The following is a 23,695-nucleotide window of genomic DNA, read 5'->3' as shown; positions in this document are numbered from 1 at the left end:
AGCTATGATAAGAATAACTCCACAAGACACTATTGATGGTGGGGGCTGGTGATTTTGCAGAACTGATAGCAGCAGCTCAGTGAGTAGCTGAGCGTGGGAGAGAGGGTCAGCAGCTACTACTTACAGAAATCAATCAGCTGGAGAGAGCAGGCTAATTTCTCCATAGATAACTCCTCAGGCTGGAATGCAGTTATTGCCTAGGCCTGTTTCACACGTCAGTGGCTCCGCTACGTGAGGTGACAGTTTCCTCACGTACCGGAGACACTGACACACGTAGACACATAAAAATCAATGCATCTGTTCAGATGTCATTGATTTTTTGCGGACCGTGTCTCCGTGTGCCAAACACGGAGACATGTCAGTGTTCGTGGGAGCGCACGTATTACACGGACCCATTAAAGTCAATGGGTCCGTGTAAAACACGTACCGCACACGGACATTGTCTGTATGTAGTCCGTGTGCCGTGCAGGAGACAGCGCTACATTAAGCGCTGTCCCCTCCACTGGTGCTGAAGCCACCATTCATATCTTCCCTGCAGCAGCATTTGCTGCAGAGAAGATATGAATAATAGTGTTTAAAATAAAGATCTATCTTCCCTCGCCGGCGCTGCTTCCTCTCCTGGCCGCATCTTCTCCTGTATGCTGTCACGTGGGGCCACTCATTTACAGTAATGAATATGTGGCTCCACCTCCCATAGGGGTGGAGCCGCATATTCATGACTGTAATCGGCGGCCCCACGTGACCGCATACAGAAGAAGCTGCGGCCAGAACAGGAAGAAGCGACAGCCAACGAGGGAGCCGGGTGAGTATTTTCAGAACAGCGGGGGGGTGGGATGGGGGGGTGCGTGAGTATTTTCAGAACAGCGGGGGGGGGGGGGGGCAGGGCGCACAGGGGGTGGGAGGGCGGTCGGAAGATAGATCTTTATTTTAAACACTATTATTCATATCTTCTCTGCAGCAAACGCTGCTGCAGGGCAGATATGAGTCGCGGCTTCAGCACCAGATGCTGGTACGTGTGGTACCCAGCACGGTGTGTGTGGTACCCAGTGGGCACACTGGCAGCACACGTGTGCCGCCCGTGTGCCACACTGATGTGCCACGGAAACGTAGGGGCACACGGACACGGATAATTCCGGTACTGATTTTTTCCGGTACTGGAATTATCTGGACGTGTGAAACCGGCCTTATACTTAGCCAGGCTCTGGTGGTTGATCTTCTTTGCTACAAGCTGTACTCTATAAGATATAAAAGCTTTCATAGCAGGAGAATGACAACAGATAGTATGAGCAAGTCAATTGCAAACTTGCTTATTGTTGTGCCATCCAGCAAACTAAAGCAATTTTACAATCTGAGAATATTCAATTAATAGTTGCAATGGATTCATAAACAACAGATGCTACATAAGTGCAGAGAGTATCCTGTATGTGATCTATTTTCTGCTTACTCATTAACTTGTAGTGGACTAGTTTGATTCGATATACGGATCAAATTAGTGCATGCTGTGATTTTTTTTATACTCAGACTCATTGGTCTCTGTGTAAAAATTTGCATGTGAACTACTACATTGGCTTGCATTGGTCACTGTGCCGTCTGTATGCTACCCATTCGTATCTTTTCCTGTCCATATTCTGCTGCATGCTTATAGTGGATTTACATGGGCATGTCATCAACACAATGATTTGGATTTTCTATAGAAATGCATCATTACTGAGGGGGAAATCTGCAGCAAATCAACTTGAAGATACGCGTTGGATATGTAAAAAGATTCTGCATTGGATTTGTAAGCGGTGTAAAACTATGGCCCGTGTGAATCCAACCCGCCTGACGTTTCTAGGTGTAATAATCACTACAGTGAACCTTTTATAAAACCTATTGAGCCATGCACAAGCGAAGAGGCTGCTCCTTCATTTTCTGCCTGAATTCTCCACATAATTGCATGTAAATGTTCTTTATTTTTGAGATTCTGAGTTTCGGTGCTACTTTTACTGCAGAAGATAAATGCTGCATGAGTGAACAGGCATCAATAAAAGAATTTGCTGAATCTTACTTATCTCTGGCTATTCTTTGCTTTTTCTTCCATTTACATCATGATTTATATTCAAATTCTTTTAGAAAGTTTTCCTTAGAAATGTTGTATCATTATTTCTATAAACTAATTTTCTTAGGTGCCTTGAATTTGTTTAACACAAATATAATCTCATCTACAACATGCCCCAATCTAGGATCCATTCACAGGTTTGAGTTTCATGATCAAACTGAGTTTTGGTTATTAATCAATTATTGCCATGGGAATCATACAGTAGTGTGCTGTCATTGTATTGTTTCTGTTATCCTGCTATTTCATCAGTTTGCCTTTTAGAGGTTTGTCTTCTCTCTTTCTCTGTAGCCCAGCTCTGTCGTAAATAGCCCTTCCCTTCTTCCCCAGAGAGTGTAGGTCATCCATATTGCTAGTATCATCTTTGCACAGCTCTGGTTCTGAATCGTTCAGTAATTCAGCTTGAAAATAAATCTTCTTTTGGAATCTTCATATATGCCTCTGCAGTCGAGTCAAGCTATCTGATGAAATCTCTTTGTGTGAGTACTGATACATAGAATTTCCTTTGGAGCAGTGTCTAAAGATCCTCATCCTTGCAGCCTAGTTATAGACTCAGAATATGTACCCATTTTATTATTTGGGCCATTTCACATGTCCTTTTTTAATAAATAGTTAAAGTCACAAGTCATTTTTTTTGTATGCAAAAAATGAACAGTTTTTCATCCATATTTGGTCTAAGCATCCAATTTTATAATTCTCATATGAATAAAATAAACTTATGGAGCTTCTTCTAGCAACCAGTCAAACTACCAGCACATGGAGGCCACACCAATGGTATCTGTGTGCTGTCAGTGTTTCTTTTTTCACTTGATTAGGCAAGTTTGATCCTCAAGTGGGATCAAAATCCGACATGTTTCGCCACAGTATTTTTTTTAACAGGATGGCCCTCAAATGAAAGGTCAGGAATGTGGAAAGAGTCTAAGACTATAATAAGCACATGTTATATCCATAAGCAATATGGACAGAAAATTTTTTTTAAGGATTTTTTGTTGGTACTTTTTATTAAAGAAGCGCTCCCATCAAAGGTTTTATTCTTTTAATATATCGCAGTCTTCATATTATATAGCACTGTGTACTTACATTTTGCCTTTCTACCCAGGTATTTCTTTTCCATTAGATCTATGACTAGGGTTGAGTGACTTTTACTTTTATAGGATCGGGTCGGGTTTCACGAAACCCGACTTTTTCAAAAGTCGGGTCGAGTGAAATCGGCCGATCCTATAAAAAAGTCGGGGTCGGCCGAAACTCGAAACCCAATGCAGTGCATTGGGTTTCCAATGGTTCCCAGGGTCTGAAGGAGAGGAAACTCTCCTTCAGGCCCTGCGATCCATACTTAAGTGTAAAATAAAGAATTAAAATAAAAAATATCGCTATACTCACCCTCGGACGCGCCCTGGTACTAACCGGGAACCTTCCTTCCTTCGAATCAGCACTTGCAGGACCTTGCGGTGACGTCATGGCTTGTGATTGGTCGCGCGACCGCCCATGTGACCGCTCGCGCGACCAATCACAAGCCGCGACGTCACCGCAAGGTCCTGCAAGCGCTGATTCTTAGGAAGGAAGGCTGCCGGAAAGAAGCAGGGCACGTCCGAGGGTGAGTATATTCCTATTAGGTATATACTCACCCTCGGACGCGCCCTGCTTCTTTCCGGCAGCCTTCCTTCCTAAGAATCAGCGCTTGCAGGACCTTGCGGTGATGTCGCGGCTTGTGATTGGTCGCGCGAGCGGTCACATGGGCGGTCGCGCGACCAATCACAAGCCACGACGTCACCGCAAGGTCCTGCAAGCGCTGATTCGAAGGAAGAAAGGCTGCCGGTTAGTACCAGGGCGCGTCAGAGGGTGAGTATAGCGATATTTTTTATTTTAATTCTTTATTTTACACTTAAATATGGATTCTGATACCAATTTCCGATATTGCAAACATATCGGAACTCGGGATCGGAATTCCGATACCAGATTCAGAAGATCGCCGACTTCATGGCCGACCCCACACAGGGGTCAGGTTTCATGAAACCCGACTTTGCCAAAAGTCGGCGACTTCTGAAAATGGCCGACCCGTTTAGCTCAACCCTATCTATGACATCACGTGATTAAAAACTGACTAGCTGAATCTTTTTAAGCTCTAGATAGAAACAGGAAGTCTCTTTTCCCTGCATGAGCAATCAATAGAACTACAATTCTACATCACTGCAAAGTACCTGGCAGACCAGCTCCGCCCTCTCTTCAACTCCTGACAAAGCTGCTCCATTCCTTCCCCCTGTCAGGGCACGTGGAATACTTAACTTCTTCATGCCACAGACCATTTTGGTTTTTGGGTTTCTGTTTTTTGCTTCCCTTCTTCCTAGAGCCATAACTTTTTTATTTTTCCATCAATATGGCCATGTGAGGGCTTGTTTTTTGTGAGGCGATTTGTGCTTATGAATGACCATATAGTGTACTGGAAAAAAAATTCCAATTGCAGTGAAATTGCAAAAAAAAGTGCAATTCCACAATTGATTTTGTTTTTACCATGTTCACCAAATGCTAAAACTGACCTGACAAAATGATTTTCCAGGTAATTACAAGTTTGTAGACACCAAACATGTTTAGGTTCTTTATTATTTAAGTGGTGAAAAAAAATCCAAAGTTTGTTAAATACAGAAAAAAGGCACCATATTCAGAGACCCGTAGCGTCTCCAATTTTTCAGGATCTGGGGATGGGTGAGGGCTTATTTTTTGTGCGCCCAGCTAACGTTTTTTTTTTCTCCTATGCGAGCTGGATGGGCAGAATCTACACACTGGTAATTGATTACTCTTCATTATCCTTATTCTTATTTAAAGACTGTGTTTGTCATGTTTCAGCACTGTTCCCTGACAAATCTGCATCACAGCGATACACATGGGGTTCTCCTACTCTCCCATACCCTCACGCCAGCCATCTATGTTTTGCCATCCTGGATCCCACTGCTTTTACAGCCTTCAACCTCTCAGGGGTGCACAGGGTCCAACTCTGGCTCCCCCCTTGGGCCACTCCAGACTTTTTTTTGGCACAGTAGACTCCTTGGGTAGTATTTGCATTTATTTCTGTTCATGCTCCTTTTTTTTAGTGCCTTAGATTTTTTGTGCCCCCCTCTTTCTTATGCCTTGGTGGGCTAAGTCGCAAACATTTGGACAACTTGGTGGTTTTGTTTTGCAACCCCCGACCACTTCACAGGACCTTTGTCAGCAGATTTGATACTAACTGTTTCTCCTTGGGGACGCTCACTTACAGACTGTCTGTCTGGTCCCGTTGACTACATAGGAGTGGTTTTGGCACTGTCTCTTTAGACCATGTTGAGCATACATTTATATGTATTTTCATTGCTGATTACTTGTCCTGCTACACATACACTCTTTATTGCTGTCATGTGTTAATCGCCTTCCATGTATATATGCAGCTTCACAAGTCGGGAACTATTTGTTGCATATTATGGTATAAGGGCGTTGCTTACATTAGCTTATTTAGAGCTGGAGGTGTTGTCATTATTGATTTTTAAATGTTTTTAATGCTGTTATTAAATGAGTTTTTTGCATCTGATTTTGTGTAGTCTCTTTTAACACATCCCTATGAAGGTCACTGACTACTTTTAGAGCCCTGAAATTGAGATAATTAGATATTATAGGCGGTTTTCTTACCTGTGCCTGTCAGGCACATTGCGCCTGTACTAGGGAGTCCCAGAGATGCGCCTGACCCAGGGTTAAAGGGGTAGTTTAGGGCTAAACTATTCATGATCTTTCCATAAAGTAGGTCACCAATATGAGATTGGTGAAGGTCCGACCTCTGACACTCCCACGATCAGCTGAAAACTAAGAAATACACAGGCGGACAAAGTGCAGTACTTGGCAGTGTTTCACCCCATACATCGCTAGTTCCGTTGATTGCTAGATCATTTTTCAGCTGATCGTTGGGGTGCAGTGGTTTTGGCACTGACTCTCTAAAACATATTGAGCATACATTTATATGTATTTTCATTGCTGATTACTTGTCCTGCTACACATACACTCTTTATTGCTGCCATGTGTTAATTGCCTTGCATGTATATAAGCTACTTCAGAGGTTGGGAACTATTTGTTGCACATTATGGTATAAGGGTGTTGCTTACATTAGCTTATTTAGAGATGGGGGTGTTGTCATTGTTGATTTTTAAATATTTTTAATGCTTTTTGTGCTTTACATGGCAAGAAAGTAGTTTTGTGTGTATTTTGCATCTCTGGTGTGCACGTGTATATGTTTTGGTTCTGTTCTCTATTTCCATTTCCCCGCTACTTGCATTTGTAGCACCAAGATTCAGATTGCGTCTTATATTTTAGGGTACTTAGTAGTGCACTCTGTTTTTGCCTTTGTATCCTACAGCTAACGGTTTTATTGATACCATTTTGGTGTGGATACAATGTTTTGATAGGCCTTATTGGCATTTTAATACAATGTTAAAGAGTCAAAAAATACGTAATTCTGGCGTATTGACTTTTTCTCTCATTATGTAATTTACCAATTGGATTAATTATTTTTTATATCTTGATAGATCAGGTGATTCTGAATGCAGCAACAACAGATATGTGTATTTTTCTTCCAATTATTTTATTCTGAATGGGACAAAAGGAAGGTGATTGAAACTTTTATACTTGTTTTAGTTTTTTTTAATATTTTTAAAAACATTTTTTCTTACTTTACACTTCCTTCAATAGTCTGCATGGTAGATTAGAAGCTGTGATCATCCAATTGCCCGTGCTACACAGAGCAGGGCTGCCGCTGTGCGGAGCTCATAGCAATTCGACAATGACAACCACAGGGGTCTCCTGCAGACCGGGATTAGTGACGTGCTTCTGGCTCAAACATGTTAAATGTCGCTGTCAGACATTGACAGCAACATTTAACAGGTTAACAGCAGCGGGTGTATCGTGATTCCACCCGCGGCTGTTAGGGGCAAATGTCAGCAGTTTAAATCATCTGACATGTGCCGGAAAAGATGTGGGCTCAACACCGAAGCCCACATTAACTGGGGAGACCCAACATGCTTGTCCTTTTTATGGCTCATGTCGTGAAGGGGTTAAAAAACCTCTAGTGGTTTCTTCATTATTCAACGGAGTAAAAAAAGCATCTTGAAAAAAGCTATGAGCACACAGAGTATTTCAAGGAGGTTTTGGAACAGAAACTGGGAGGAAGCTCTTCAAATCCTCCTCAAAAATGCAAAACGTCTCCAAAACTTGAAGGTTCTGCTCGGTGTCCTAAAAAATAAAATCAGTAAAAAGACTTCATCGCACATCAACAACAGTAAAAAAAAGTTACAAAAACCATGGGAAAACCCTCCAAAAAAAAACACTAGTGGCCAAAATTGTCAGGAAAAACGCTAAGGAAATGACCAAAAAAATGACACAAAAGGCACGTCAAGTAAAAACGCAAACATTTCCTGAAGCATCTTGAAAAATTTGACAGGCGTACCTGAGTTTAAAAGATGCTGTGTGCTCCGGGCACATGTTCAGTATTTGATCAGTATTTTACATCAGTATTTGTAACCCAAAACCAGAAATGGAACAATCAGAGAAAAAGTATAATAGAATAACGTCACCACTTCACTGACCAAATACTGAAAGTGTGAACGTAGCCTTAGCGTGCTGATACCCAGTGGTCCCATCGCAGAAACCCCCACGGGTCCATGCAACGATGCTCTGCAGAGTCCAGTCTGAATGGAGCACCTGCCTATCCATTCATTGTCTATGGGACTGATAAAGATATCCAAGCGCTGTACTCCACTGTCTCTCGAAAGATCCATAGACAATAAATGAAGCGGTGATGCGCATGCTATAGCTACACTTCATTCCGATCGTCTTTTTTACAAGTCTGCTCAGTTTTCACATTAATTATAAAGGCGCAGAACTGAGTAGACATTATAATTCAATTTGAAAACCTCACCATTAAGCTGTAAAACCACAAGTTGAATGAATTTGTGACCGTTGTATGTGTTTATGGCCATATAGTTATCGAATTAATATATACCAGTCATTGCCTCCACTAATATGAGAAAAGATCCTTTTCTTTTTCCAAGGTGGAGTTTCAGCTTTGCAACCCCGCCGTGGTGAGAAATTCACCTTGACTCTTTGGTTTCCTACCAGAAAAGAGCATTTTTCTTCCAGATCAAAAAGGTTCTCCAGAAAATGGCAACATCAGAGATCTACTGCCAGCTGCGCGATATGATAGAAGTTAATGTACATAGCAGAGAACAGAAGCTGATTTATTGGATTACGCTTATTCACAATCTATTACGGCCGGTAATATAGAGGCCATAAAATAAACTGCATCACCCCTATAATTAAAATGAAGAATAATACAATAAAAGCAGTGTACAGCCTACCATTCTTCAGAGCCCGGGTAAAGCACTAGACTGCGTTCTCTAATACAGCGGGATGATTGCATTTCTAATTAATTTCCACTATTATCCTAATTGTATAAGAGATGCAATAAACATACTGTTCATAACGTTAATTAGGAACCAAGCGATATAACAATTTATAAAATATTCTGGGTCATGACGGGGGTCAAAAATCCTATAAAATGATGTATGAAGCTGACTTTAGGAGCAGACGAGAATATGCTCTGTGCGGGCTGAGACGCTTTACCAGATCTGGTGTATGACCTGACCAGATAGCAATGTGTATTTTATGTATGCAGTATAGCATCCTCAGTGTCACCATATATCCCATGTGTCACATTACATCAAGATAGTGAAGTGCATCCGTTCCATCCCCATGAAGGGACTGTACACTATAGTAATAAATCACCGGGCTCACTTTGGCAGCTGGATAATACCTGGCCTATTGGCTCATCGCTGACATCCCTGACACAGTGCTAGATTTTATCAGCTTTATTTAATGTTCCACCTCATTTTGCAGCCATCCATGTAAAGTCTGTGCTGTACGGAAGAGCTGAAGGCTATATTGGTATTTAACCAATGTCACGTATGATGTGCAGAACTGCAGCCTCCATATACAGTACTCTTCTTGGGGATAGTAGGTGGTTATGGTTTAACCAAGAAACAATATGAGAGATCAGCGCATGATAGATGTGGTTTAACCGGAAGAAGTTATATACTTCGAAACACGTTAAAATAAACCACCACCGTACTGCACCATACTGGGATATACGTCTCAATTCAGTCGTCAGCGCGGAGTTTGGCCACTAACTCTCTTCAAAGTCTGAGCTGGTTATGTTTGACAGATATGAGTGGTCATGTACGCATGTAAGAGAATGCATCGACCAAGGGTGGCCATACATGTCAGCCAATATTGTGCCTGTTGGTGTCCCAACTTTCCTTAAAAGACAGATGACAAGGGCAAGATGTATAGGTCTCAACATGTCCAATCTTTTTGTTCTCAGGGGAGATAAGTCACCACTAGAGGTATCTGACACCAGCTTAACCCTGCGCCAGGCGCAATAGGCCTGACAGGCACATCTCACACATTTTTGTTTCCCCCTCCTCTCCAAGGTGGCAGGGGATCCCTTCTTATCTTTAGGTGCTGCTTGAATCCCCCTCATTCAGTTTTACCACCGTCCTTGCAGAGAGCAGATTTGACCTCCTGGCTTCTCAGACTCATTGCGCCTGACAGTTCTCACTTTTGAGAATAATCTCTGATATGATATAATATGATCTACCAACCTTGCTTTTCTTCTCTGCCAATGTGTTTTTTCTGCTGAACTTTTAAAGTCTGAATCTGAGTGAATATGACTCCAGTAGCATCTAATTGCCTTAGAATTATGTTTTTTCCCTAATTGTAATGTTAAGTAATAGTTATGTCTTGAAACTGAGATAATTAGCTATTATAGGCGGTTTTCTAACCTGTGCCTATCAGGCACACTGCGCCTGTACTAGGGAGTCCCAGAGATGTGCCTGACCCAGGGTTAAAGGGGTAGTTCAGGGCTGAACTATTGATGATCTCTCCACAAAGTAGGTCACCAATATGAGATTGTTGAAGGTCTGACCTCTGACACCCCCACAATCAGCTGAAAACTAAGAAATACACAAGCGGACAAAGTACAGTACTTGGCAGTGTTTCATCCCATACATTGCTAGTTCCGTTGATTGCCAGATCATTTTTCAGCTGATCGTTGGGGTGCAGGGTGTCAGATCCCTATCTAATTCATATTGATAACCTAACTTTTGATAGTTTATCTCACCTACCATCAAACCTTCAAAAAGAACGTGAAGACCTACCTCTTCTGACAAGCCTACAACCTGCAGTAACCACCGATCGACCAAATCGCTGCACCACCAGCTCTACCCTCACCTACTGTATCCTCACCCATCCCTTGTAGACTGTGAGCCCTCCCGGGCAGGGTCCTCTCTCCTACTGTACCAGTCATGACTTGTATTGTTTAAGATTATTGTACTTGTTTTTTTATGTATACCCCTCCTCACATGTAAAGCGCCATGGAATAAATGGCGCTATAATAATAAATAATAATAATAATTCATTGGCCAATAGAAAAAGCAGCTTGGTATGAAAGCATATCTGACTGAGATGTCTAAATACTCTTTTAGCATTGCTCTTATCATTTACCAGACTAGTACAGTAACCAGATGAATGATCTGTGGGTGGAAAAGTATTACACATGTCCAATAGATTTTTCCACAAGTATAGTCAAAATACATATTGTATATACGTTTGTTGTCTCGTTGTCTAATACACCTTCCATGGTAAAGGCCTGAGTGTTGCCTTTGTCACATAGTTTTCTTGCTGTTCGTTTTGTGACTAGCCACATAATCTGAAATGAAAATAAAACTACATGTATAATGTGTAAAACCCCAGAGTAGGAAATCTAGATGATGTGGGGATCTACTGATGTAATACATGTTCATTGAGATCTAAGATGATAAAAGTGCCCTGTTTTCACACAGAAATAAAGCTACCATGTTTAGCAATGTTTTTATACCATGTCAGCAACATCTTAAATATTTTAATGTTATGATTTAAAAAAGTTGAATATCTGCAAAGAAAGGAAGGATGTGGCCTATAAGAGGCCTTCATTTCCTAATAGTTGGACTAAAGTTATCCAAACACATGGGATAGCTACTCTCGTATCCTCTATACATTTGAGCACTCGCTTTGGTTTAGCGGTAGTCGCTTGACATCTTTGGTTATTACTTATCTCCCCTGAATACAAAAGGATCGATCACTGAAATCATAGCAGGTAGATCCTTCTCTACCCCGATATCATCTGTGGAAGGGCAGTCGGAAGGCCACCATAAACGTCAGTTAGTCTTCCAGCCTACCAAAACAGACTGGTTTGGCTGACTTATATCTAATCTATAAGGAGGTCTTTTGGTTTCTAATTACTGTCATTCAGGAATTGACCAACTGTAAAAAACAAATTCAGAAGATGAAATCACTAGTGCATGGCCAGCTTAAAGGGGTTGTCCACTACAATACAACCCTTTCCTACCTATTAAATTTCCACCCAAAATCAGAAAGGAGCCACATATATACCTGTAATTGCTGGTCCTGCAATGTCGGCAATGCGTCTTTTGCCACTCATGTGACAATGTTATGACATGGGATGGCTGTAGCCAATCACTGGCTGCTGATCACCTGTAGCTTTAATTATTTCATCGCAGAAGCTACATCGGTCCAGGAAGCGAATTTTTTTCTTGTTTCATCTGCAGCATTTTAGTTGTTATCCACCATTGGATAACTCCTTTAAGACATAGTGACGTGACTACTCAAGACCTGTTAAAGATCTTCCAGTTTGATCTTGACTACTCACCAAAATTTTCAGACTATTTTCTGACTTTTTTCCCCTAAATTGGAGCAGCAAAATGTCAGCGGTGTATGGCAGGAGAGGAGTCCCCCCTCTGCACATTGATCTCCCGGCTATGGGCTTCAGGAAAATGGCTGGGAGATAAATGTCTCCTGCCTTGCACCTGCAGCATCACCCCATTCCTTCCACCGTTGGCTTCATGCAGCGGCGACACTGCCTCATGTAACCCTGCTCCACCACCATCACCCACCGGCAAGCTAAATTTGGACTATAGGATGGACCCCCATTTTCACATTTAATTTTTTTTTCCTATTTTCCTCCTTTAAATTTGGGGTGCGTCTTATGGTCCAGTGCGTCTTATAGTCAGAAAAATACAGAAGGCCTTCATTGGTTGAGCAAAATTATTTTTTTTTTCAGAAAAAAAGTTAACTTCTAAGTTTGTGCAGACAAGTAATAATTAAGTTGCACTTTATCCACGGGATCAATATTTTAGTCACCTGGGAACAGCGTGAAATTGTATATAAATACTATAAGTATATGACTATACAGTCCAGACATTATCAATTTATTAAGAGCCAAGCTATGAGGCCAGCAGAAAAGCTGAATGTCTGGTAATTGGAGAAGCTGCAGTGTAGATAAATATTGTGCTGCGCTGGTGACCCCAACTGAGATCAGAAAGGCCAGTTTCAATGCTGCCCAATCCCTACTACTCTGCTGATATCTGTCTTCATTACATAAACTTTTCTATCACTTTTGCCCTGAAAGTTCCTGTGCAGCAGAACTAATTATTCTTATTGCTTTGGATTTACTTCTGCACTTTTTCTTCTGGATTTATTGACAATGTAACAGATAGAAAACTAAAGGGTCGACAAACAGAACAAGACCGGAGAGAAGCTGCAGATTGCTGCATCATGGGAGCGTAGAAAACCATTGCATCCATCCACTTGTATATATATATATATATATATATATATATATATATATATATATATATATTTTAGGATATTATCATTACGCCACCATACACCACATGTAAAAGGAAAAGCAAGAAACAATGTTTGCCATAGAGCTGAGCTAAGTACAAGCAATTGCTTTTAAAATCCCCCATAAGAGGGTCCAAGTGGGTCCCTGCAGTCTCCTTCAATTCCATTACAAAAGAACATCTTGCTGTTCAGAAAATGAAGGCTATAACCCCTTTTAGCTTTTTCCATGCCTCTGATTAGTCCTAATTACTTTCTTCATTATTCACACAAACAGACTAAGCAGAGGGCAAAACATATCATATAAAGGTCTCCATTAATGTGCAAAATTCCAAAGTTTGTCTGAGATGACCCCCTATAGCGGGTTTAATTTCATACCTTTACTGCTTACAAATGAAGTCAGGAAAATCACTGGATTAACTGGGAAGAAGCCACAAATCAATCATTTAAGTAGTTAAGGAGGTTGTATATGCTTGGAAAATCCAGAAACAGCACCACGATTGTGCATGGGTTGTGTCTGGTATTGCAAGTCAGCTCTATTGAATTCAATAGGGATCAGTCTCTATGCCACACAAATCCTGTGAATAGCTGTGATGCTAAGTCGTATCATGGCATATGGATGTATCACGAGTGACATATGGACCTCATTCAGTAGTCCTGAGCTTTATGTACCATAATGAGCTCCTCTGTGAGAGTGGTTCCCGAAACACCAGAACTACGCTGTCCATGTATTACAGGGATGGTTTAATTTCTATATCAGCAATGTAATCTCTCTGAAGGCAAGGGAAAATCAGTATGGCAAAATCAACTATGAGACTGGCAGTGGCTGCAATGTGATTGGGTATCATCTTTTGTCAAGAATTGATGACTAGAGGTGAGCAAATCTATGGAAATTGCATTAGGGCAGATTCGCTCAACTTGAGTTGAGGCAGTGGGGGAAAAGATTTGATTTGCATTGAATACGTTTGGTGTGTCGAATCTACTGGGAAGAAATTGTAAAGATAAAACTAAATATTTTAGCTCCTCTGGGTGGACCTAATATTCACCCATTTTTCCCAAGAAATAAAATTTCGAATTTAATGTCCTTTATTATACGCTGAGGTCTATCTAGAATCCGGAGCATAATAAACTCATATAGTTAAAAAATAAAACATTTTTATCCTCACCTTACCACTCACCTCTCCAGCACCTCCACTTCTCATTGTCACTTGTCGAGTCCAAACCACATCTTTAGGTCGTCGCTGCTCACACTGAAATTCTTGAGCCTCTTACGCTGGGATGGAACTTATGGTTTGTTGTAGTCCAGTAGGGTTCAGTGCATGCATGCACACACAAGGTCACAGGGCACACAACGACATTGTGACCATTTGTGTGCTTGTGCACAGAATCAGAAGTGGCCCAACGTGAAAGGCCCAGGGATTTCTGTGCTAGTTGAAAAGATCTAAATATGCGTCTAGGACTGGTCAAATGATGCTGTGGGGCCAGAGTGGTGAGTATCATTTTGATGGCCTTTCATGCTGAAGCGAATTGCAAAAAATTGCGAATTCGGATTTTTGTACAATTAAATTACACTCAAATTTACTTGCTGATATCTAGTGAGTATAATAGTTTATTTGAAGCTACAACCTCACCTTTATACTTCGATTCTGTGCTGCCTAAACTGACCCCGGATTGTTTGACCACGTCTTTGCCTTTGTCTTAATGTACCTTATGCCCATGTCTCTGACCCTCTAGTAGGCTACTGAAGAACCGCGGACTGCTCTGGAGTGGTACCTGGAGTCCACCAGCAGCCCAGCCTATGCTCACCATCAGAAGACCAAGTGAAGAGCGGTAAACACCTAGTCATGCCCCTCCAGGGTAAGCACAGCCCTTGGCTCAGTGGGTCCACATCCATCAGCGTTACATCCGTATACAAGAAACTGATATTTATGTCAGCTTTTAAAACATAGATTACAGACAACTATGATGTACAATGTCCTCCAGTTTTCTAGCATTCGTCATAATAAATTTGATGAATCAAAATACTGGTGGGATGACACTAAAAAGGGCAGATGATTATGCTTGACATTTTATTTTGTCACCAATTGTACCAGGATTTTGGCACACTTTACTTAATAAATGACTTAATATTGACATCCCTGTGGTCACTCTGGTTGTACCCTGCCATAACCGTTTTTAATTCATTTAGGTGAAAACCAAAAGAAAATATACCCTCTAATATGTGATAGCGCTTTTCTTCCAAGCACATTATTCTATTGTGATGGCTTTATCCCCATCTGACTGAAGAGCGGGGGCGAAGTACATCAATCAAAAATTAATTTTGCAGCCTCATTACTAAGGTGGATACAGGAACATTCACCTGAAAATTTCTCCCGGCCAGCGACTCTCCGTCTCCATAAGTACATCAATCAGCAGTAGACAACATTCATTTTGAAGCCATTTCCACAGTGCAAGGAGTGATGACATCCTAATCATGATGAAGCTCCCCTGCTTTCTATACTGGAGGCTCATTACACTTTGCTGTATAATTTCTCACTGGCATTGTCTCCAGTCAACTGGAAAAAGAGCCATGATCCTCCCATCTACATTCCAGGCGCTAATACGCTCGATAAGAAAAGTCAAGTGTCAGTTGCTCCTGATCCTTTGTTGTCAGTGTTCAGTATGGATTTAAGTGGCTGCAGCTCCGGAGGCTTTTCTGTATATCTTACACCAAATCCCAGTGATTTCCTTGCTCCTGTGTGTACCGAGATGACACGAAGCACAAAAAAAATAACAAAGAAATCCAATCCACTTACCCTCTGTTCTTGAGTTGCCACAAAGGTCTGGAATCCCGGGGCTACGCCAAAGCCCAGCTCCTGGATAAATGGTGGCTCAGACTGGCTGTGTATTTGGACTTTCACTCCTGCCTCGAAAGTGGTTTCTTCTGCAGAAAAAAAGACAAGTGAACGACTAGTTAATATTATAGAGATGTCTCTTTTTACCGTAAAGGCTAAATATTTCACTACAGGCACCTCGAAAGTTTTTTTTTATACAGACATTAATTTAAACCACTTTACTGAAAAATGTATTGCTATGGTTTATCTGAGCATAAGCTAAAAATGAAAAGCAGAATTATACATTCCCGGAGAGCGTAACCACATCTGTAAATATCCTGAAGAGTCTTACATAATCTAGTTATGACCAATGATTAGGATTAACTAAATTAAAGATACACGTCCCCCATAAAACAACACAAATTTATAGATGTTTACTTAATATTTTGTGGACTATATATTATAATTATAAAATACTGTAGTGCACTGCTACATCCATCCCTACTGCTGTGGAGTCCTAAAGGGATTGTCGCTCAGGACCCATCTATGGCCCAGAGCACACAGATGCTAACAAAGTCCTGTTCTTGTGGACCAGGCCTGTCCACATGGTTGGCCGTTCATCATCCGCTGCAGAGAAAATGTTAGGCAAGGTGCCTCTTTCCCTGCTGGTTGGCAAGGGCGTAACTACAACAGGTGCAGGGGTTGCAATCGCACCCGGGCCATGGAGCCTAGGGGGCCCTAAAAGTCCCATTGGCCTAGACTATTGCTATTAAAGATTTAAAATATTTGGGGGCCCCGTTGGCGCTTTCGCATCGGGGCCAATGAGTTTCAAGTTACGCCACTGCTGCTTGGAATATATACAGATACACAAAACTTAGCATACATTACCATGAGAGATGAGTGAACCTGAACTTAGTAGTTCGGGGTTTGTACCGGACAGTTAGTGTCCGGTGCTAAACACTGAACATGGACTTCTCCCAGGAGTCTGTTGCAATGTTCGAAGTTTCGGGGGAAGTCCGTTGCAGAGAGAGAATTTTCCTGCTCCAAAGTCTGGGTTTCCCACTGTTTTCAAGGGGGTTCGGGTTTTGGTTCAAGGTTAGCTTCTTGTACCCAAACCGAACAGGGTCAGCTCGTCACTAGTTATCATATCTCTCTATATAATTACAAATTAAAGATACTTTTAAAAAAAAATGTAAGAAATCTGCTTGTGGGTGGACTAACACATAACGGCATATTCAGTATTTTAAAATGTTCCAGAAGTGTATATGCCATAACCTACTTTTATCAAAGGGGATTGGTCACCACCAGATTTCACTATGTTTAAAAAAGCTCTTAAACCTGATGTGGCTCATGGACTTACTGTGCAAAATTCATGACAGAATGGCAGAACAGTCCTTTTTAAATTTAATCTTCAACCACTTAGCTTGATTGACAAATCTTTATTTTCTTCCTCTTGCATGCTGCTGCTGAGATCTCACATAGCCCAGTACAAGCTGCAGCTGTCAGTCAGGATGCATGGGTGGAGATTGATTACGAGTAGACTTTTGAGCTCATAAGGCTGGACTCATTGAAAATATATGTTAGAATGGCTCTAAAATTTTAAAGTAGGTATATCAGTCTCAGCAGGTTCAATAAATCAATTTAAAGGAAACCTGACATGTTCCCATGCCCTCCAACCCATCAGCATTTGTATATTTCTTGCTAGATACCCTACCTAGCAAGCCCTTTGTACTGTTTGTCACCTAAACAGATGTTTTAAAAATGTATTTTTGACCGTCCATTTTTCATGGGCAAATATCCTTTTGACTAGTCAGTGGGGCGTTTGTTTCCCCAGACTAGTTGTGCCACTCAGCATGTTATCACATCCCTGTGGAAGTAATAACATGATTTGCAAGAGCCAGGGTCACTGCCTGCATATGAATCTCGCGCATGTGTGCGGATTTCTTTCCACACATCTTACTGCACATGTTCGGAAGCAAAGAAGATCTGTTTCAATAGCCGATCTTAGGTTCCTCCTTGGATGTGAGTTGACTTCTTCACTTTCAGATATGTGCAGTGTATCTCTGAAGCCAGGAAGTGTAGACCCAACTTCTAGGAGCAACAACGAGTCCCTTTTTTTCACCCTTTTTCAGTGATGATATGCCTTCTTGTCAGATAATGTGCAGAAATTGACTAAAGCAAGTAAGAAAAATTGTGCAAGAAATAGAAAATTTCTTTGTGCAAACTACTGAAATTCTTAGTGCATTTAGGTTGATAAATCTCCCCCTACATGTGAAGGAAGCCTATTACAGCACACCATGTTTGTGCATATGGAAAATCCAGCTGAACAGTCTAATCATAGGGATACATTCGAGGTCACCATTTAGTTAATCTGTACATCTGTTACAAGCTACTTAGTTCTTTTGCAAAAGTATAAGTGACACTAAAATGTGAGCAGAGATGTTGGAAGTGAACATGGAGAGATGCAATCCTTGACATTCCGGGTCCTCTCGTGACATATTACCTGTTATGATAGGCAATTCAGTATCACAATGGACATAGCGGTCAGAGCACATACAGTGATCTGACAATAACCCAAAATAATAGAACGAGCTCTGAGACGTGGGAACTCTGCAGACCGCAATCCCTAATCCTCTCCAAACAACACTAGAGGCAGCCGTGGATTGCGCCTAACTCTGCCTATGCAACTCGGCACAGCCTGAGAAACTAACTAGCCTGAAGATAGAAAATAAGCCTACCTTGCCTCAGAGAAATCCCCCAAAGGAAAAGGCAGCCCCCCACATATAATGACTGTGAGTTAAGATGAAAAGACAAACGTAGGGATGAAATAGATTCAGCAAAGTGAGGCCCGACTTTCTTAACAGAGCGAGGATAGGAAAGATAACTTTGCGGTCTACACAAAACCCTAAAGAAAACCGCGCAAAGGGGGCAAAAAGACCCTCCGTACCGAACTAACGGCACGGAGGTACACCCTTTGCGTCCCAGAGCTTCCAGCAAAACAAATAGACAAGCTGGACAGAAAAAATAGCAAACAAATAGCAAAGAAGAACTTAGCTATGCAGAGCAGCAGGCCACAGGAATGATCCAGGGAAAAACAAGTCCAACACTGGAACATTGACAGGAAGCATGGATCAAAGCATTAGGTGGAGTTAAGTAGAGAAGCACCTAACGACCTCACCAGATCACCTGAGGGAGGAAACTCAGAAGCAGCAGTACCACTTTCCTCCCAAACGGAAGCTCCCAGAGAGAATCAGCCGAAGTACCACTTGTGATCACAGGAGGGAGCTCTGCCACAGAATTCACAACAGTACCCCCCCTTGAGGAGGGGTCACCGAACCCTCACCAGAGCCCCCAGGCCGACCAGGATGAGCCACATGAAAGGCACGAACAAGATCGGGAGCATGGACATCAGAGGCAAAAACCCAGGAATTATCTTCCTGAGCATAACCCTTCCATTTAACCAGATACTGGAGTTTCCGTCTTGAAACACGAGAATCCAAAATCTTCTCCACAATATACTCCAATTCCCCCTCCACCAAAACCGGAGCAGGAGGGTCAACAGATGGAACCATAGGTGCCACGTATTTCCGCAACAATGACCTATGGAATACGTTATGAATGGAAAAAGAATCTGGGAGGGTCAGACGAAAAGACACAGGATTAAGAACCTCAGAAATCCTATACGGACCAATGAAACGAGGTTTAAACTTAGGAGAGGAAACCTTCATAGGAATATGACGAGAAGATAACCAAACCAGATCCCCAACACGAAGTCGGGGACCCACACGGCGTCTGCGATTAGCGAAACGTTGAGCCTTCTCCTGGGACAAGGTCAAATTGTCCACTACATGAGTCCAAATCTGCTGCAACCTGTCCACCACAGTATCCACACCAGGACAGTCCGAAGACTCAACCTGTCCTGAAGAGAAACGAGGATGGAACCCAGAATTGCAGAAAAATGGCGAAACCAAGGTAGCCGAGCTGGCCCGATTATTAAGGGCGAACTCAGCCAAAGGCAAAAAGGACACCCAGTCATCCTGATCGGCAGAAATAAAGCATCTCAGATAGGTTTCCAAGGTCTGATTGGTTCGTTCGGTCTGGCCATTAGTCTGAGGATGGAAAGCCGAGGAAAAAGAAAAGTCAATGCCCATCCTACCACAAAACGCTCGCCAAAACCTCGAAACAAACTGGGAACCTCTGTCAGAAACGATATTCTCTGGAATGCCATGCAAACGAACCACATGCTGGAAGAACAATGGCACCAAATCAGAGGAGGAAGGCAATTTAGACAAGGGTACCAGATGGACCATCTTAGAAAAGCGATCAGAGACCACCCAAATGACTGACATCTTTTTAGAAACGGGAAGATCTGAAAAAAAATCCATAGAGATATGTGTCCAAGGCCTCTTCGGGACCGGCAAGGGCAAAAGCAACCCACTGGCACGAGAACAGCAGGGCTTAGCCCGAGCACAAATCCCACAGGACTGCACAAAAGTACGCACATCCCGTGACAGAGATGGCCACCAAAAGGATCTAGCCACTAACTCTCTGGTACCAAAGATTCCAGGATGACCAGTCAACACCGAACAATGAACCTCAGAGATAACTTTATTCGTCCACCTATCAGGGACAAACAGTTTCTCCGCTGGACAACGATCAGGTTTATTAGCCTGAAATTTTTGCAGCACCCGCCGCAAATCAGGGGAGATGGCAGACACAATTACTCCTTCCGTGAGGATACCCGCTGGCTCAGATAAACCCGAAGAGTCGGGCACAAAACTCCTAGACAGAGCATCCGCCTTCACATTTTTAGAGCCCGGAAGGTACAAAATCACAAAGTCAAAACGGGCAAAAAACAGCGACCAACGAGCCTGTCTAGGATTCAAACGCTTAGCAGACTCGAGATAAGTCAAGTTCTTATGATCAGTCAATACCACCACGCGATGCTTAGCTCCATCAAGCCAATGACGCCACTCCTCGAATGCCCACTTCATGGCCAGCAACTCTCGGTTGCCCACATCATAATTTCGCTCAGCAGGCGAAAACTTCCTGGAAAAAAAAGCGCATGGTTTCATCACTGAGCAATCAGAACCTCTCTGCGACAAAACAGCCCCTGCTCCAATCTCAGAAGCATCAACCTCGACCTGGAACGGAAGAGAAACATCTGGTTGACACAACACAGGGGCAGAAGAAAAATGACGCTTCAACTCTTGAAAAGCTTCCACAGCAGCAGAAGACCAATTGACCAAATCAGCACCCTTCTTGGTCAAATCGGTCAGTGGTTTGGCAATACTAGAAAAATTGCAGATGAAGCGACGATAAAAATTAGCAAAGCCCAGGAACTTTTGCAGACTTTTCAGAGATGTCGGCTGAGTCCAATCATGGATGGCTTGGACCTTAACAGGATCCATCTCGATAGTAGAAGGGGAAAAGATGAACCCCAAAAATGAAACCTTCTGCACACCAAAGAGACACTTTGATCCCTTCACAAACAAAGAATTAGCACGCAGGACCTGAAAAACCGTTCTGACCTGCTTCACATGAGACTCCCAATCATCCGAGAAGATCAAAATGTCATCCAAGTACACAATCAGGAATTTATCCAGGTACTCTCGGAAGATGTCATGCATAAAGGACTGAAACACTGATGGAGCATTGGCAAGTCCGAATGGCATCACTAGATACTCAAAATGACCCTCGGGCGTATTAAATGCAGTTTTCCATTCATCGCCTCACCTGATTCGCACCAGATTATACGCACCACGAAGATCTATCTTGGTGAAACAACTAGCCCCCTTAATCCGAGCAAACAAATCAGATAACAATGGCAAGGGGTACTGAAATTTAACAGTGATCTTATTAAGAAGGCGGTAATCTATACAAGGTCTCAGCGAACCATCCTTCTTGGCTACAAAAAAGAACCCTGCTCCTAATGGCGACGATGACGGGCGAATATGCCCCTTCTCCAGGGATTCCTTCACATAACTGCGCATAGCGGTGTGCTCAGGCATGGATAAATTAAACAGTCGACCTTTTGGGAATTTACTACCAGGAATCAAATTGATAGCACAATCACAATCCCTATGCGGAGGTAGGGCATCGGACTTGGGCTCATCAAATACATCCCGGTAATCAGACAAGAACTCTGGAACCTCAGAAGGGGTGGATGACGAAATTGACAGAAATGGAACATCACCATGAACCCCCTGACAACCCCAGCTGGACTCCGACATGGATTTCCAATCCAATACTGGATTATGGGCTTGTAGCCATGGCAACCCCAACACGACCACATCATGCAGATTATGCAACACCAGAAAGCGAATAACCTCCTGATGTGCAGGAACCATGCACATGGTCAGCTGGGTCCAGTATTGAGGCTTATTCTTGGCCAAAGGCGTAGCATCAATTCCTCTCAATGGATAGGACACAGCAAGGGCTCCAAGAAAAACCCACAACGCTTAGCATATTCCAAGTCCATCAAATTCAGGGCAGCGCCTGAATCCACAAACGCCATGACAGAATACGATGACAAAGAGCAGATCAAGGTAACGGACAGAAGAAATTTTGACTGTACTGTACCAATGGTGGCAGACCTAGCGAACCGCTTAGTGCGCTTAGGACAATCAGAGATAGCATGAGTGGAATCACCACTGTAGAAACACAGCCCATTCAGACGTCTGTGTTCTTGCTGTTCAACTCTGGTCATAGTCCTATCGCACTCCATAGACTTAGGTTTAATCTCAGGTAATACCGCCAAATGGTGCACAGATTTACGCTCACGCAAGCGTCGACCGATCTGAATGGCCAAAGACATAGACTCATTCAAACCAGCAGGCATAGGAAATCCCACCATGACATCCTTATGGGCTTCAGAGAGACCCTTTCTGAATATAGATGCCAGCGCAGATTCATTCCATTGAGTGAGAACGGACCACTTTCTAAATTTCTGACAATATACCTCTATCTCATCCTGAGCCTGACAAAGAGCCAGCAAATTTTTTTCTGCCTGATTCACTGAATTAGGCTCATCGTACAGCAATCCGAGCGCCAGGGAAAACGCATCGATATTACTTAATGCAGGATCTCCTGACGCAAGAGAAAATGCCCAGTCCTGAGGGTCGCCACGCAAAAAAGAAATGACGATCCTAACCTGTTGAACTGGGTCACCAGAGGAGCGAGGTTTCAAAGCCAGAAATAGTTTACAATTATTTTTGAAACTCAGACATTTAGTTCTATCTCCAAAAAACAAATCTGGAATAGGAATTCTCGGTTCTAACAAAGAATTCTGAACCACAAAATCTTGAATATTTTGAACTCTTGCCGTGAGCTGATCCACACATGAAGACAGACCTTTAATGTCCATTGCTACACCTGTGTCCTGAACCACCCAAATGTCTAGGGGAAAAAAAAAAGGCAAAACACAGTGCAAAGAAAAAAAAAATGGTCTCAGAACTTCTTTTTTTCCCTCTATTGAGAATCATTAGCACTTTAGGCTTCCTGTACTGTTATGATAGGCAATTCAGTATCACAATGGACATAGCAGTCAGAGCACATACAGTGATCTGACAATAACCCAAAATAATAGAACGAGCTCTGAGACGTGGGAACTCTGCAGACCGCAATCCCTAATCCTCTCCAAACAACACTAGAGGCAGCCGTGGATTGCGCCTAACTCTGCCTATGCAACTAGGCACAGCCTGAGAAACTAACTAGCCTGAAGATAGAAAATAAGCCTACCTTGCCTCAGAGAAATCCCCCAAAGGAAAAGGCAGCCCCCCACATATAATGACTGTGAGTTAAGATGAAAAGACAAACGTAGGGATGAAATAGATTCAGCAAAGTGAGGCCCGACTTTCTTAACAGAGCGAGGATAGGAAAGATAACTTTGCGGTCTACACAAAACCCTAAAGAAAACCACGCAAAGGGGGCAAAAAGACCCTCCGTACCGAACTAACGGCACGGAGGTACACCCTTTGCGTCCCAGAGCTTCCAGCAAAACAAATAGACAAGCTGGACAGAAAAAATAGCAAACAAA

At 42.5% G+C, this 23,695-nt stretch overlaps 1 protein-coding gene across 2 annotated transcripts in view; it reads right to left on the bottom strand.

Moving 5' to 3' along the window:
- The window catches only part of ASIC2 (acid sensing ion channel subunit 2), a 1,423,043-nt gene that overhangs the window by 171,422 nt on the left and 1,227,926 nt on the right, over nt 1–23,695 (bottom strand). For both annotated transcript variants that reach the window (XM_069751320.1, XM_069751319.1), the window contains exon 3: nt 15,640–15,767. In XM_069751320.1, coding sequence (XP_069607421.1) covers nt 15,640–15,767 — 128 coding nt within the window. The remainder of the gene's footprint in view (nt 1–15,639; nt 15,768–23,695) is intronic.

Source organism: Ranitomeya imitator, chromosome 2 (genome assembly GCF_032444005.1).
Source record: "Ranitomeya imitator isolate aRanImi1 chromosome 2, aRanImi1.pri, whole genome shotgun sequence".
NCBI classification, from domain to species: domain Eukaryota; kingdom Metazoa; phylum Chordata; class Amphibia; order Anura; family Dendrobatidae; genus Ranitomeya; species Ranitomeya imitator.
Note: the sequence above shows the minus strand (reverse complement) of the source record. Positions and strands in the feature narration are given on the sequence as shown.